At 35.7% G+C, this 16,769-nt stretch overlaps 2 protein-coding genes across 3 annotated transcripts; one reads left to right on the top strand and one right to left on the bottom strand.

Annotated features, from left to right (window-relative positions):
- The first annotated feature begins 4,132 nt into the window (after positions 1-4,132).
- Positions 4,133-11,060, top strand: LOC112513084 (protein SMAX1-LIKE 6-like). 2 transcript variants are annotated; one of them, XM_025119208.1, is made up of 4 exons: positions 4,133-5,564; positions 6,756-7,002; positions 8,779-10,496; positions 10,721-11,060. In XM_025119208.1, exons 1-3 carry the CDS (start codon positions 4,384-4,386, stop codon positions 10,486-10,488), a joined length of 3,138 nt encoding a protein of 1,045 aa, XP_024974976.1. In that variant the 5' UTR covers positions 4,133-4,383; the 3' UTR covers positions 10,489-10,496; positions 10,721-11,060. The 2 variants fall into 2 exon arrangements, with proteins under 2 accessions (XP_024974976.1, XP_024974977.1); XM_025119209.1 differs by lacking the exon at positions 10,721-11,060 and having other exon boundaries at positions 8,779-10,674.
- A 1,917-nt stretch (positions 11,061-12,977) lies between these two features.
- Positions 12,978-16,292, bottom strand: LOC112512083 (acyl-lipid omega-3 desaturase (cytochrome b5), endoplasmic reticulum). Its single transcript, XM_025117886.1, has 8 exons — positions 15,917-16,292; positions 15,677-15,766; positions 15,439-15,505; positions 15,253-15,345; positions 14,966-15,151; positions 14,820-14,900; positions 13,422-13,559; positions 12,978-13,318 (listed from the first exon to the last, which is right to left on the bottom strand). Exons 1-8 carry the CDS (start codon positions 16,219-16,221, stop codon positions 13,136-13,138), a joined length of 1,143 nt encoding a protein of 380 aa, XP_024973654.1. The 5' UTR covers positions 16,222-16,292; the 3' UTR covers positions 12,978-13,135.
- Between the last annotated feature and the right edge of the window lie 477 nt (positions 16,293-16,769).

Raw genomic sequence — 16,769 nt, 5'->3', positions numbered from 1 at the left:
ACGAACTGTGGGACCTAAGTGAGTGTACGGGCTACTTATTTTTATAGTTACAAATTAAATAAATAATCATAAGAGTAGAAATTATAAGTTTTACAAATAATTCGTAAATATTTAATAATATAAGATTAAATCAAAAAATATTTAATATTGAACTCATTTTGAATGTATTAATGAGACAACTAAAATGATGTAATTTGTAAAAAAATGTATTTTAGTTGATATACGATTATGTGTGTTAATACAATAAAGATGTAAAATGAAAAATGAAAAGTATGGAATATAAAATATATTAATAACTAATTATAAGAGTGTAAAATGTAAATTTCTTTTACTAAATTGAAATCTTTACACAAAAGATTTTTTCTTTTTGCATAAAAATGTATATTTAAATTTTTTTTCTCCCGAAAATATTATGCAAAAACCACGATTCTGCCTAAAGTTTAAATGTAAACTTTGACTATTTGAAGAAAGTGGTTCCTAAAATGACTAAAAAGATGAAATCACTTTAGTCAAATGACTATTTATGTAAATTTCCCCCTAAATTGAATTAAATGGAGGACAATTTTAGAACAAATTGCAAATTGTTTTTATTTTTTAAAGATAATCATCAACCTTTTTCTCCTTTTACCCTTTAAATTGTTCTATCGAACTTTGTTTAATGTGGTGTCTGTTTTTATTTGTGGAATGATAATCATGTTTTATATAATGTTTATTTAAAGTTTATATCGTTCTTTTGTGACATTCGTCACTTTTGGAGCATCAGGTTAGCACTATTGTAGGGTACTTATATTTAGAACTATATTTATTTAGGATCTAGTCATGATTGATTAGAATTCATATGGCCTAGCTCCCAAAAAGTATAGTTCAGTGAGATTTGTTTCGACAAGTAGCGGATAAAGTTAACTTATGTAATGTCTAAATATATTAACAAATGGTCCAAAAATAATAAAGTTGATATTATAACATCCAAATCAAAATATAAAAGTCTCATTTGAGTGTCCAAATAATTTTACCAAAAATGTGAAACTTAGATCTAATAATGTTACCTTTATCAATTTTGTCAAATTGTATTTTGATATAAAGTTAAATGGATTTTTATATTGATTAAAAGAAAAATAATTTTAAATGGACTTGGGCCTTTGAAGCCGGCCCATTTCCTTTTTTAAATCCCTCATATAAATACCTCATTTCCTTTGAAAATTCTCATTTTCATCTTCACTTTGCATAAACCTCTCATCTCCCTACTCTCTCTCTATAACACACTCTCCAGCCAATTGCACCTTCTAGCGTTATTAAGAAATTAATCCGCTTTGTGGATTATTCAAGTTTTCATTCAAAAGGTAAGGGACTAGCTTCATTAATCCCGTTCTTCGTCAAGATTTCTTATTTTCTTACACTTTTCTCCTTGAACTTTTTATAAACAAACTTTCTGGAGAGTCTAAAGTAGGAGATTAGACATAAATGACATGAAAATGTCTTCAAAATGATGATAATCTATGATCTGCAAACGATTAGAACTCAAGAAAAGTTGGTAAAGGTACTTGCATGCGGGTTTTTGGCCATTAAAAGCTGAGTTCTGAACCGTCAAGTTCTGGATACAAGTTTATTGTGTAAAAAGAACTTTGCTGACAGAATATTGCATGCATCTTAAATCGGTTTATTCTGTAAAAACTTGTTAAAAATAGGTGAATCTTCTTTTAGAAGCTAGCTGAATGTGTTAGCTTTAAAATAAATTTAAAAGCCTTTGGAAAATGATGAGTTTAGACCCCCAAATGGCCGCCACTCGAAGRGTGTGCAATCTGTTTTAGGGGTTGTGTCACTCAAAAAGGGTAGGGTAATGATGATTACCTTAAACMCATCTTTAGTTCTTGAAATTTGGGAAAAAGTCTGTTTAATTCCCTTTTATGGTGGATATAAAACTTGGACATAAAAAGAATTGTGGAAGGTTCCTTTTTGGCAATGATTTGTGAAGACAAAAATGTCAGATTTAGAATTTATATTCTGTCCAAATGACAGTTTTTTGTGCAAAGGAATTGATTACAAAAATATACACATTTCTGGACTATTTTTAGAAAAATTAATAAAAAAAATATCAACTTTAATTCATAAAACCCATTGACATTACATAAGATATCACTTGACTTTATCTCTGTCGAGAACCCATAAGTAATCTAATTTCTGGTCATTGGACAGTTTAGGAAGGTTAGGATAGGGCGTTCAGCGCTTGAGATGTCATCAGATCCTTGGATATTCATCGTCTAACAAGTGAGTTTTTCACGGCCCCACTTTTAATGTTTTTTGTTTATTTAAACTTGGGGAAAAACATGAAGTTATGCAAACTATACTTTATTTATAATCATTGGACTAAAGAACTGTTTAGTCAAAACCATTGGACTAAAGAACTGTTTAGTCGATGCTTGTTTAAAATCTTTGGACTAAACAACTGTTTGGTCCAAACCGTTGGGCTAAAGAACTGTTTAGTCAAATTTTGTTTATTGTTTTGCACTATGATATAAATGCTAAATTGATGTGCTTGGGATTATGTTTCCAAATAAAGTCCCCATCCGTAAACGCTACTTGTTAACTCGGGCATGTCCCTGGGCCGTGGTATTGTGGATAGCCGTTATTGTGTTGACAGTCCCACCCAGAAAGGGGTGCACATTACCTATGTTTTATTGGTCTAATCATGTGGAATTTGGACAACTGCTGAATTAGTACTACTACGAACTGTGGGACCTAAGTGAGTGTACGGGCTACTTATGGTCGTTCGTAAAATAATGGGGCACATTGGTTAGGAAAGACTCAGTAGCGTCTCAAGTTTCTAAACATCGTTATAGATTTACATTTATTATGTGCAAAAGTTACGTATAGTTTTGCAAGAATTGATTTATGCATTGTAACGTTTTGTGCATGTGAAAACCCGTGAACTCACCAACTCTTTGTAGTTGACTTATTTTATGCTTCATGCTTTTCAGGGGGTAATTAAGAAATGAAGTTTTTGGAGCATGTTTGTGGCGATACCGATTAAGCTCAGTGTTGAAACTTTTGTAAAGAAATTTTCTATTCCATCTTGGTTATGAATATTAGATTTGAACTTTTGTAAAAACTTGAATGATGTTATTTATTCTGTTGCTGTGACTCGCTTACCTGTTACATCTCGTGTTTCCGCTTTAACGGGGTGTGACATCTTTCATCTATGAACAATGATTTTTTGTTTAAAATTTCATAATGTTGTTTCGTGTATGGACATTTCCAAATTTTCTTACCAAAATTCATAGGTGAAATCAGAAAGTGAATGCGATAATTAAAAAAGTTTAAACAAAGTAAATGAGATAATTAAAGAATGTAACATCAATATATGAATAACATGAAAAATACCCTGGTTAGCAAAGTTTATACCAATTAAACGGTTAACAAAAGAAGGAATCTCTCACTCTATATATATTATTCTGACTTTATGGTAAAAAAAATGTTCAATCTGATTGTTGCAACGATTGCATCATTACCCAAGATGTATTCTAATAGATTAACACAAATGGACTTAGGCCTTATACCTGGTTGAGAACCTGATTGCAGATCAGTTGTAGAATTTTTGACTTGAAGATATGTTATAATCGGAACTGATTAGAGATCGGTTACGCCTAATTTCAAGCATGGTTCAAGTACTGTGTCAGAAATCAAACTATAGTTTTCGAAGGTCGACACAAGGTTCTTTACAAGAAACAATAGTTGAAACGAACCTGGTTGTTATGCATCTCTAGATTCCAATGGGGTGGTATTCTCTTAAACTTTAAATTCTTCTTTCAATCGGTTACCAAAATCACCAAATAACAAAGATTATATATAAATGATTCGTTAAAAAAGATTATAGTTTGTGAAAACGAAGTTGGTAGATGATTTTAGTGATTAGATTTGTATGGTTGTTGAATCGAAAAACAACTTTCTTTCTCTCTAAAAAGCATGAGAGTGACCTTGACTTCCATTGATGCCATTGACGAGCTTGGCCCAGTTGTTTATCAAGTGGACACGGCATCTTTCTATATCTCTCTCTCTCTCTCACACACACAAAGAGCTCTTAAAAAACTACAATTCTGCCATATAAAGACGAAGGCAGAAAGATCTTTCTAATCTTTCATTGATGTTCTTCAAGAATCTATGCTCACCATGTGTTTGTTTTAAGGTCCCACTGAAATACCCAAGAACAAAAATACCCCCTTCACACCCCATATCTCAATAAATAATTGCAAAAGGCATTGAAGTAAACACTACTCAATAATTTTTTATTCACGTTTGGATTTCAAGTGAGTCACTGAGTTGCTGTGATTATAATATTAGTACGGTTGTGTATACGTGTAATTGTGGGTGTATATATGCTTACCGGCGATGCCAACGCCGGTCAGCTCAGCCAGGCAATGCTTAACGGACGAGGCGGCGCGTGCTTTGGATGATGCGGTGGCCGTTGCTCGCCGACGGAGCCATTCCCAGACCACGTCTCTTCACGCCGTCTCGGCTCTTTTATCTCTGCCCACATCCACCCTCCGTGACGCCTGTGCTCGAGCTCGCAGCTCGGCTTATTCCCCTCGGCTTCAGTTTCGTGCGCTTGAGCTTTGTGTCAGCGTTTCTCTCGATCGTCTTCCTTCTTCCAAAAGCAAAACCCCAGATGACGAGCCGCCGGTTTCCAATTCGCTCATGGCTGCAATCAAGCGGTCTCAGGCGAATCAGAGACGCCATCCGGAGACGTTTCATTTGTATCAGATGCATCAACAGTTGAACAGCTCGCAATCGTCGTTATCGTGTGTTAAAGTCGAGCTCAAGCACTTCATATTGTCAATTCTTGATGACCCGATTGTTAGTCGGGTTTTCGGCGATGCGGGTTTTCGGAGCACCGATATCAAGGTCGCCGTCCTCCATCCACCGCCGGTTTCTGGATTCCAGAAATCTATGAGGTTTCCGCCCCTGTTCCTCTGTAGCCTACCTGATACGAATACCAATCTAAGTGGGTTTAATTTCCCATTTGCTGTTGATCAAGGAGAAGAAGATTTCAAAAGAATTGGGCAAATCTTAGCCAAGAAAAGCTCGAAAAACCCATTACTAATTGGGGTTTCTGCTGACAGTGTTCTTGCTGGATTTACAGATGCTTTAAAGATCGGTAAAAATGGTTTCTTGCCTACTGAAATAGAGGGTTTAAACGTGATCACCATTGATAAGGAGATCTGTGAGTTTCTTGTGGGGAATTTGAGTGAAGATATGATGGATTTGAAGTTAAAAGAAGTTAGAGACAAGGTGGAGAGCTGCACAGGTTGTGGTGTGATTGTGAATTTTGGAGAATTGAAGTTGTTTGTGGATGGTGGATCAACTGGTTCTGTGGAACATCTTGTTTCACAATTGAGTAGTTTAGTTCAATTGTGTGGTGGGAAATTGTGGTTGATCGGAGCCGTAGGCAGTTATGAGACTTACATGAAAATTTTGGCGAAATTTCCGGGGTTGGAGAAAGAATGGGATTTGAATCTGCTTCCAATAACTTCTTCCAAATTGAATACTAATGGATCACACTTGAAATCTAGGTGAGTGATATTGTACAAGTATCATATTCTATAAGCTGTTTGAAGCTTATTCAGATATTTCCTATGAAGTTTACATAACTCTACCCGTAGATCAAATCCCTATTGTCATTTAGAATTTATAACTATTTAATGTCGGTAGTCTTAGAATAATTATATTCCAGTTGGACTGCAAATGCTGCAAGAATTACTCGATTTCAAGTCTCTACTTGATTATGTTAAGACCTAATCTTTTGTCAAGTTCATTGCCTTGCCCATTGAAAACTGGATTTGGTTGTAAATGTGCCAAGTGCACGTAGGTATTTGACTCCTTAAAACCATTGGATCGCCTAGAGAAGCTCAAATTTGATGCCCAATACTGTAAACCATATAGCATATTATTTTTCCGTATTTGTTGGCTTTGCTAACAAAATATTTTTGTGTGTTTTGCTCGTATCATACCATTAGGGTAGCAGACTAGGGGAGGGAATCAGTAGATGGGAGCCGGAGAGATAGAGGGGGTAAGGTTAGGGGTTGTTTGGTTGGTTTTCCATTAAGTCTTGTATGGATAAAGCTATCTGTGTGGATTGATCTGTCTGTATGGATTGAGAAATTCTTTTGTTTGGGAGGGTTTTTTCATAGATGGAAGGGGAAGGTTTAGAAAAAACTTGGCTTTCTGCATAAAGCTCCCCCTAGAAGCTTAATGAATAAGCCACTGTCTATATCATTAAGCCACTACCAAACAGTCGTGTATGGCTGACCAAATAAGCTGCAAGTCTCGTTAAGCTCATTAAGCTGCTAACAGACAGGCCCTTAGTGAGTTTGCAGTTAGGCTACTATGTGGACTAGGATGTATGGTTTTGCTTCCGTTGAGGTTTTCTTGTACCTGCTTCAGTTTATACGTTGTTTCTTGCTCCTTGCTTGTTTTTCACTTTTTTTTCCGCATATTTTTTCACGTTGCAGAAACCAAGGGTCTTCACAGAAACAACCGCTCTACTCCTTGAGATAGAGGTCAGGTCTGTGTACATTTCACCCTTTCCAAAGTCCAGACCCCACCTTTGGTGGGGATACACTGGGCTCGTTTGGTTTGGTTCATATTTGATATCTCATTCAGTGATGACAAAATACGAGTTTGCCCTTTAGCTACAAGTACTGTAGTAAGTTCTGACTATCATTGTTCATCATCTCACAGTACGATGCTCATGATAATTACAGCTTGATGGGGTCATTCGTGCCATTTGGTGGCTTCTTTCCTGTACCGACCGAGTTGGAAAATTCATCAAGCAACACCGATCAATCTAAAACTCGTTGTTCCCTTTGCAATGAGAAATACGAGCATGAAGTTTCTGTAGCACTGAAGCGTGGGAGAACAGTGTCTGTTGCTGATCAACAATCGATGGGTTTAACTTCGTGGTTGCAAGTTCCTGAATCCGACACAAGCAAAGGAAGCAACGTATTAGAGGTGTGTGATTTTTTCAGAATCTTGTTCTCTTAACTTCTTACTATCGGATTTATGATATCATTCTATATGGGAACGACCAAACTTCATTGTTTGGTTCTTCTTTCAATGTTATTCATTAGATTGGTAAGAGTTGCTCTGCTCTTTGGGATAGAGGTCAGATCTGCTTACATCATATCCTTCCAGGGTCCATCTCCAGGTGGATATACTGTGTTAGTTTGGTTTATTAGATAGGTCAGAGAAGTATAATATATATATATATATATATAGAGAGAGAGAGAGAGAGAGAGAGAGAGGGGGGGGGGGAAGTTCAGTACCAGACCTGTTTTCCGTTGTGAACCAGGGGACAAAAGAGGTGTGACACGTGTCCCTATTTGTTCCCATTCATCATGAATAATAAATGTGAATCTTTTCAACCATTTATGATGAATATCCTATGAATATGAATGTCTGAGACACGTGGTGTGTTCTCATTTGTCCTCTGGTCCACAATGGAAGTTAAGTTTGCAACTAAACTTGCCCCTCTCTCTCTCTCTATATATATATATAGAGAGAGAGAGAGAAAGAGAGATAGAGAGCGCGACAACATTAACTAAATAAAAGAACCCGAAAACGGCCAAATCACGTGCAAAATCACATGTGATTTCACATTAACGGTCAACGCAAAGGTGTGCGAGGGATGTGGCCTTCGACCTCAAGCTGCAGCCAAAGTTGCGTGAATCATGTGTGATATTACACGTGATTTTAGAGTAAAATCACATTTGATTCGACTTTTTTCTTATTCTCTTAATTGGTTATTGTTTTCGTATGAACCTGACTCTCTCTCTCTCTCTCTCTCTCTATATATATATATATATATATATATATATATATATATATATATAGCTATTACAAGGAAAAGACAAGTAGAGGATAGTAGACAATGATGGTTGAGAGGGCTGTGGATTAAGCACCTATAAAGCATCCACCAAGAAAAGGGACATGAATAAGCTAGACTTTTTATTGTTTTGCTCACTCCCAAAAGCTAGCTCAAAAGAGGAGGGTGCCTAAATCACATATCTTGATAAAGTGGCAATCTGAGACAAATACTACTTCAATACCTCCCTTATGCGTAGCATGCAAGACACGGTACAAACAAATAGATGCAATCCCCATATTACCTACAAAAACCTGCTCTGATACGATAATAAACGGGTTTGGGTAGAACTGTAGAACTTGCTCCCATTACCCAATAGCTGGCTTAAAGGAGGAGGGTGCCCAAACCACACACATACACATACACATATATACACATGTAGAGTGAGGTTCAGGGGAAAACTCTCCAAAAAACGAAAAACTGAGGTAACACCTTTAATAGTTGTTCATCTTTATGGTGCACATGTCCATACAAGTAATTGAAGATGTTTCTTGGTTTCTATGCACGTGTGCATACCGTACAAATGAATGGCTACTAGTGTATTCCTCATATTTTCATTTTTTGTGGTTTTCTTATGAACCTGACCCTATATATATTATATTCTGACAACCTGGCGAGGTGAGACACATACTACTTCAAAGCAATATAAATGAGTATCATTGTCATCATGATTATCGTTACTACTACTATTATATCATTATCATATCATTTAAATACCAGCAATAAATGTATTTGAAATAATATTATTTCCTTTCAAAAGCTCCAAGGTACTAAATTCAATGGTTTAAGATGATCCTAGCTATGTCTATTGCTTTCTATGAAGATATACATGTTTCGACATCTGGCCCATCTTTTCAGTGCAGGCTAAAGATCATGGTGGTGTATTCAACGCCCTCGTGGCGGGGCTGCAGCGGAAATGGAACGATATCTGCCACCGTCTTCATCACAATCAGCAAAATAATCCTCAGATTACCGCCGGAGTTCCTTTTCCTCGCCACTTCCCGGCTGATCCCAAGAGGGTGGAGATCAGCAGTAAAGATTCAAATCAAGAAGGATTCAGGAATCTATCTCCGTCCGATCAACGGGACTATCAAAAGACGCAACACATACAACTGACGGTCACTTCTGAAGCCGAAAACAGCTTACCACAAAAGCCGCCCGTTGACTTTTTTGCAGCAACGAAACTTGCAAGTACTACATCCTCACCAACAACTTCCATAACCACGGATTTGGGCCTAGGAACGATTTACGTTTCGCCTGATCTCGAACCAAGGCCGCACGATCACAAAGCTCGTATTCAGAACTTTTGTGGGTCTGCTTCTGCAGAGGTTGATGAAATGAGTACGAAATTTTATGAAAAAGATTACAAGGCACTCTATAGAGCTCTTGCAGATAAGGTCGGAGATCAAGATGGTTCCATTCGTGCCATTAGCCAAACCATCTCACGATGCAGAACTGGGAACGGAATTCGCCATGGCTCGAGTCATAGACGAGATATATGGCTTATGTTTTCCGGCTCAGACCGAGTCGGCAAGAAGAAAATCAGCACCGCACTTGCCGAGGTGGTTTTTGGGAGCCGGGAAAGCTTGATTGCGATCGATCTCAACTTTGAAAACCAGATACGTCATCCAAGCTCCATTTTTGACCGTCAAAGTGTAAACTTCTGTGATCTATCGTTTAGAGGGAAAACCATCACAGATTTCATCGCTGAGGAGTTGAGCAAGAAACCACGGTTGTTAATCCTCCTTGAACATATAGATAAAGCCGATTCTGTAACTCAAGATAGCTTATCTCGGGCCATCAGAACCGGCAAATTGTCGGATTCTCGTGGTCGCGAAACCCGCATCACCGATGCAATCTTTGTGACCACCTCAAGCAGTAGTAAAGAAGCCGACCTCTTGAGCTATTCGGAGGAAAGAGTCTTGAATGCCAGAGCCTTTCAAATGAGAATCTTAGTTGAAAGTACCATCGAGCCCAGAAGCTCCAGTATCCTACTTTTGCCGACACAATCGACTTCTAGAAATCCTGTGATTTCCAGCAAAAGAAAGCTTATCGAACTAGGAGATTTTGAGATAATGGTACCGGCGGTCAAGAAGTCGAAATCGTGCTTCGACTTGAATCTTCCGGTGGAGGAAACCGAAGAGAGTGAGAACAGTGAGAACGGAAGTGTTTCTGAAACTAAAGAAGTGTGGTTGGAAGAGTTCTCGGATCAAGTGGATGAAAAAGTTGTGTTTGATCCCTTCGATTTCGACTCGAATGCAGAAACCATTCTGAAGGACATCGGAATCTGCTTTCAGAAATCATTTGGATCGAATCACACATTAGAGATTGAGAATGAAGTAATGATCCAAATTCTTGCATCTCGTTGGTTATCAGACCGAAAAGATGCTATTCGGGACTGGATTGATTCCATTCTCTTTACGGGATTTATGGAATCGAAGCAGAAACTTCGGGTCGAGGCCGATATCGAGAATGGATCATCATCAATGGTGAAACTGGTAGCTGTTGAAGGAGTTAATGTTGAAGATGATGGATCATGTGTTTATCTTCCTTCAAGAATCATGGTGAAATGATAATTTAGGTATGTTTTATTGTAATTATTATTATTAATGTATTTTAGTAGCATCAAGAATAGCCTTGTTTTGGCTGGTTAGATATTATATATCCCACATTTTTACGGAATTATTTGTGTTACGGTACTTAGTGATATATTGGCATAGTCATATGTATTCATTATGAATGAATCCCTTTAGTTCATCATCTGCTTATTTCTTTATATGATAAGTCATTACTTCTCGTTTTTAGGACCCGTTTACCGACAAGAATCACCACTCTGATTTACCTTATGGGGTTATATCTTCGGCCATCAAAACCGATTGATGGTAAGCGTTTATAACTCTGTAAGCGTTTGCCGAGCAAAAGTCATCACCTTCGTTTACCGGGTAAGACACTCGATCCTTGTCTTTCTTCTAATCATGTAAATTTTTTTTGGTTTTCTGTTATTACCCGTTAAACGTTTGCCAAGGTAAGTGTTTAGTGAACGACTCTTTAGTTTCAAGTTACAAAACAATGACCAAGTTTTGTTATATCTGGACCAAAAAGATGAACCTGTAATTTACTCTTTAAGTTTAAAAAAATGTGTATTTGATAATTAAATTCAAATCAAAACAAGTACTTCTCTGTCTCAAAATAAATATCCACAAAAAAATGATACATAATTTTAGAAATATGTTATTATTACACTTTTGATCTTGATGTGTCTGGTTTGGTTTGGTTCATTATATTTGGTATGTTACTAATATATGGTCCTTTGTTCGTGTTCTCGGGTCATTTATTGTTTCTCCAGCAGCTAGGGGTGTACAAAACCCAAGTGATCTGGATTCTGAGATTGATTAATGGGTTTATTCTTTATTGTACAAGAGTTAGAGTTGAAAAAACCAACGACAAATCAAATCGATATCGATGAACCCAAGCTTGAACGGGATAAAAAATGAACCCAAGATGACCGAGTTTGGTCAACTTCGGCTAAGGGGCCGTTTACCCAAACAATTCTTCGGTAAACGCTTACCGATAAAATTTAATACTACCACTTATCTTACAAGGTACAATTTTAGTTCATTAAAACGGCATTGTAAAAATCCTTTAATTTTCCTTAAAGGTGCACGCATCAGGCAAAAATCCTGGATCCGTCACCGATAAGAGTCCAGTAGCTCTCGCTCTAACCACGTGGTAGAACCGTGAGCTATATTCATTGCACCGCTTCATGATTTTATCGTAAGGGAAAAAGATACGCTTCTGCATACTAATATTCTGGAAAAAAAAATAGATTTTTTTATAGTTAAATTAAGTCAACACTTAAAAAAATTTATGGGTCCGACTCTGATGGATTCACTGAGCTTATTGTGGTAACATCTGAGGGTCAAGTTATGCCAAGCTAGATAGAGGTAACGGACATGGCTAAATCACGAGGACGTTATTTAGCATTTTACTTCTCGTCTTGGTCTGGTATGTGACAAACTATGTTGTAGAACTGTACATAAGTTTTGGTACGTTTAGATTTCCGTTATGAGACATGTATTGGAGATATAGGTTTCTTATGTTCATGGTTGTTTATCTATTATTGGAGAGTTCTGTTATAACACCCCCCCCCCCTTTTTTTGAGATGGAAAAGATGGTGTTACATTTTCGATGGCCAGAAATAGTATGTAATAAATAACAAGAAGTATTTAATGCATAAATAACAAATTTAAAATAAAACTTAAATTATAGTTTGTAGTTCGAGGAGAAATATACCTTTAGACATTATATTGGTCAGCATAATATACAGTCATTTTGTAGTTACATCCCAACCACCTAAATAATACAATTACAATAATTAAATGACATTCACAAGCATTTATTATTATTTTTTAATAAAAAAACATAACCATAAGTTTCAAAATATATTTTAGAGGCTGTGATTGGGTCCACAAACTGTAAATTTCTTTTGTCATTTACTTACCTCCCTAAGTCATTGACCTATTATTTGCGGAGACAGTGACATTTTGGTCGGCGTTAGAGAAAAATGACTAAGAGATGAATCCAATAGCCAAAAATGACTATTTTACGAAATAAATTTATTTTAATGTTCGGTTTTAACTGATATAAAACAAAACAGAATCATTTATAAGTTAGTTGGAAGTATCGATTGACAAATATGTTTGGGGACCATTTGTAGGAATTTCGTTTTAATGGTACATAACATAAAACACAATTTAATTCTCATTTAACAGTGTCCGTTGAAAGACGTATATAACATTTCAATTATTATGTAGAAATTTGATTTACGAGTATGCATTATTTTTATGATAATACATACTCTGGTTGAGAATTTGTCGTTGACATATACAGTATGTAATAAAATACTGCATTAAACCCAGAAAGAAATAACCCACGACATGAATTTGGGACCAATATTTCTTTGGCTTCATTTTGTTTTTAGACAATAAATTCTAGCATCGTGAGTATTTATAGTTTTTTTTTACAGTTTCTTTTAATACAAGATAGGAAACATAAAGAAAGCTTGATAGTAAGTGCCAACTTTTAATTAATAAACCAACTTACAGATATTTCATGATCTGTTACATAACAACAAATAATACAGTAATATAACCACTAAATTTGTTTTATTTCCCTTTCGAGAGTTTTTTCTCACAAAGAAATGTTGAAATTAGGGTTTAATCACTCCATTTTTTTGCCAATCATTCGATAATCTGTTTGGTAGTAAACTATTTCACCAGTGTCACTAACATAGTGATCTTGTTTGATACTTCTAACCAAGTTGTCTATCAAGTGAACCGGTATCAGACCAGACTTTTTCGGCTCTCGATAATAGTTCCCGAGCACCGACTTTGCAGCTTTTGTCTGCATAGCAAGTAAAATAACCGTTAGATAAGTGAAAACAATTATTAGCAATAATAACATTCTCAACAACCTATATAAATGTTGTAATTAATGTGAGGCGTACCGCTTCAATCAAATGATAGTGCGGGATTTGCGGGAAAAGATGATGGATGACGTGAGTGCCGATATCGTGGTGGATGTTGTTGAATATTCCGTAATCTCGATCAACAGTTGTCAACCCTCCCCTCAAGTAGCTCCATTCCTATTCAAAACCACAAAAACTCAACGTCAGTTTGTAACTTTATATATATATATATATATATATATATATATATATATATATATACACATACATACATAGAGGAGTGATCAAATAAAAACCGTCCTCATTTGTGTAAACCGTGCAAACCACCTTCATCCGTCGATTTCATTGTTTAATCTGATGAAATTTTTTCATGAAATTGTTTAATCTTGTGAAATTGTTTTCATATAATATTTATATAATACTTAATGAAACTGTTTCATGTATTTCTCTAAAATTAAAATAATGAAGATGATAATATCTATGATTCACCCTCCACAATAAAAATGATTAATCAACCTCTCATAATTACAAAAAAATGAACAAAATGAAAAATTGTGATTGGTTGAATGAAGTTTGCACGGTTTGTACAAATTGAGTGGTTTGCATTTGATCGTTCCCCTACATACATACATATATATATATATATATATATATATATATATAATAAATTTCATTTTTAAGTTTAAAACTTATTTATAAAGTTAAAAATTTTAAAACACAAATAGTAAGTAAATTACGTTTTTAATCTTTGTGGTTTGTTAAAAATTTCTATTTTCTTCTTTATGATTTTGAAATTACGATTTTTATCCCATGGTTTATAATTTATTACCGTTTTCGTTTTAATGATTTAAATTTTATTGCTTTTTTCGTTTCTGTTATGGTCTACAATTCATTTCTATTTTAGTCTCTCATACTTAAAAGTAGTGTTTAGCCTTAGGAACAAAAATAGAAATGAATTACAAACCATAAGAACAAAAACCGCAATTTCAAAACCACAAGGATGAAATCTGCAACTTTTAACAAACCACTAGGACGAAAAACGTAAAAAGGTTTGTGGGTCAAACATGTAAATACCTGATAAATACAAGGATATGACAAAAAATCTATATAAGTGAGTATTGAAAAATTTATGGTATACAATGATACTTCAAAGCTGGGTTTGGGGTTGATATTGATGCAGAGTGGGAAAGTTATTGATTACACTTCTAGACAGTTAAAAAATTACGAGAAACAGTACCCGACTCATGACATGGAGCTTGCAGCCGTTGTTTTTGCATTGAAAATTTGGAGGCATTATTGATGGTTTACACTAAATTTTAAATTATTTTGGTGCAAGAAGTTGTGTAAATGATTCGAGACGGTATATCAATGTACGACACATGTAATACACGACATATCAATGTACTGTACGCACCCTAGTGCCAAACTGAACCGTACCTTGCCGCGATACCACGGAAGCTTTTGCTCGTGGCCGTGGTGATGCAAATACGTGACGAAATCCAACCACATCACGAAAATCTGTGAACGAGAATCGATCAGAAAACGAAGACGGAAACCACGGAAAGCGAGAAATAGAAACTCACCAAATAAGGGATGCCATAGAGATTGAACAATAGGGTTGGCCCAATAACAATTGACAGATAGCAAAGATTGGCCACCATTAGAGCCCAACACAAAGTGGATGTCAAGATATAATGCCTTTCATTCGGGTTGAACATTCCACTATACGGGTTGAAATGCGACCCGGATTTCCCTGGGCTTCTCTGCCACTGTCAATTTAATCACAAAATTCCAAGTTAAAACGGGTCGGGTCGGGTTGGGTTGTGCATTGATGGGTTGTACGGTACAAGACAATAATTCATAGGAGTACCAGGTACAATGGGTATGCAAATAATGGGAAAGGGATTTTGAATCTGAGAAGCTTGGTGGGAGCATCCAATGTCTTGTATGTCTTTTCATTTAACTGAAAGAATACAATAAAATATATGAATATTGACAACGAAAACAACGAGCTTCCCGACGGACGTTGTTCAGTAATTTTCGATGGAAATATTACCGGAACCCATGATTCATCGTTTTCGACATGACCGTGATTTTGATGATGAGTTCTGTGACTAATTCTCCTAAAAATTCAAGAAAATAAATAAATAATTAATATGATTTAATTACATTGGTAAACATTGATGTCGATGTGCGACGAACAAATTAGTAGATAAAAATGCATTTAGCAACGTAAAGGGTGCAATCGATTAAAATATCTAAAAGGGTAAAACGGTAATTTTAAAGATACTCACCACCCATGGTAGGGTACTAGGATTGATGAATGCAGAATATGGCCCACAAAGCTATTGAGATTAGGGTTGTCTGAAAAGCTTCCATGGCCACTGAGAAAGAAAAGATAATAAGAGTATCAGATCCAGGAAAAGAGAAAGAGAGAGAGAGAGAGAGGGAACAAGTGGATTAAAGCAATAAGGTACAAGTAAATGATGCATGAGATATAGATACAGAAATAATGTATGTATATATGTGTGTACCAATCATGGCCAAGAACAAAGATTGCCCAAAACATTGTGCCTTGTGCAGCCCAGTAAAGAGGCCAAACCCATGAAGTGGTTCTGAAGAAAACAGCTATGGCGACCAATAAGGAAATGACTAAAATGTCCCTGAGGACATAGCTGAGTGACCTCCATGGATTCTTAACCCAACAATGGTCGGGAATGGCAGCTCTGATGTCAGCCACCTTGAATGGAGGAGGGGCACTTGGGTCAAATTCCATCTCCTGGACGCCATTGATGGGTTGATGAAGCTTTTCTGTTGCATCTGGAGATGGAACCGCCATTGAAGAAGAGCTTTGAGGTTGGGGCTCGAGGGGAGTAGAGAAGGGAACACCTGCTTGATTTTGTTAACTCCAAGAAGAATGGGTGTGGGAGGGTAGGTTTATATAGATACAGAAAAGTGTAAGTTACCACCATCCTTCATGTAACGTAATAAAATCAAATTAATAATTAAAATTAATTATAAAACAATAATATACTCTACTTGTCGCACAATACAATATTATCTTAATTTTTAATTAATTATAATGATTTTTTTTTATTTTTAATAGTATATAAAATAAGTTTTTTATATCATAATTAAAATTATACTTAAAAGCATACACTTATTCATGATAAATAAAAATAAAAATATAAACGTGTATTTTAAGACAAACGACACTATTTTCTTTTCAAAATAGTCAAAATATTAGAAGTAGACTAAAGGTCACTAAAATTAAATGCGAGAGATAGATTTTTTTTATTGTTTTCACCAATTAAATATGGTAAATTTTTTGGTAAAATAAATATAGTGAATATTTTATTAGTATAATTAATGTTGAAATTTCTAAAA

The sequence above is a fragment of the Cynara cardunculus genome (assembly GCF_001531365.2).
Source record: "Cynara cardunculus var. scolymus isolate 2C chromosome LG 5, CcrdV1, whole genome shotgun sequence".
Taxonomy (NCBI): Eukaryota; Viridiplantae; Streptophyta; class Magnoliopsida; order Asterales; family Asteraceae; genus Cynara; species Cynara cardunculus.
The sequence above is the reverse complement of the archived record's forward strand: the minus strand, read 5'-3'. Positions and strand labels throughout refer to the sequence as shown.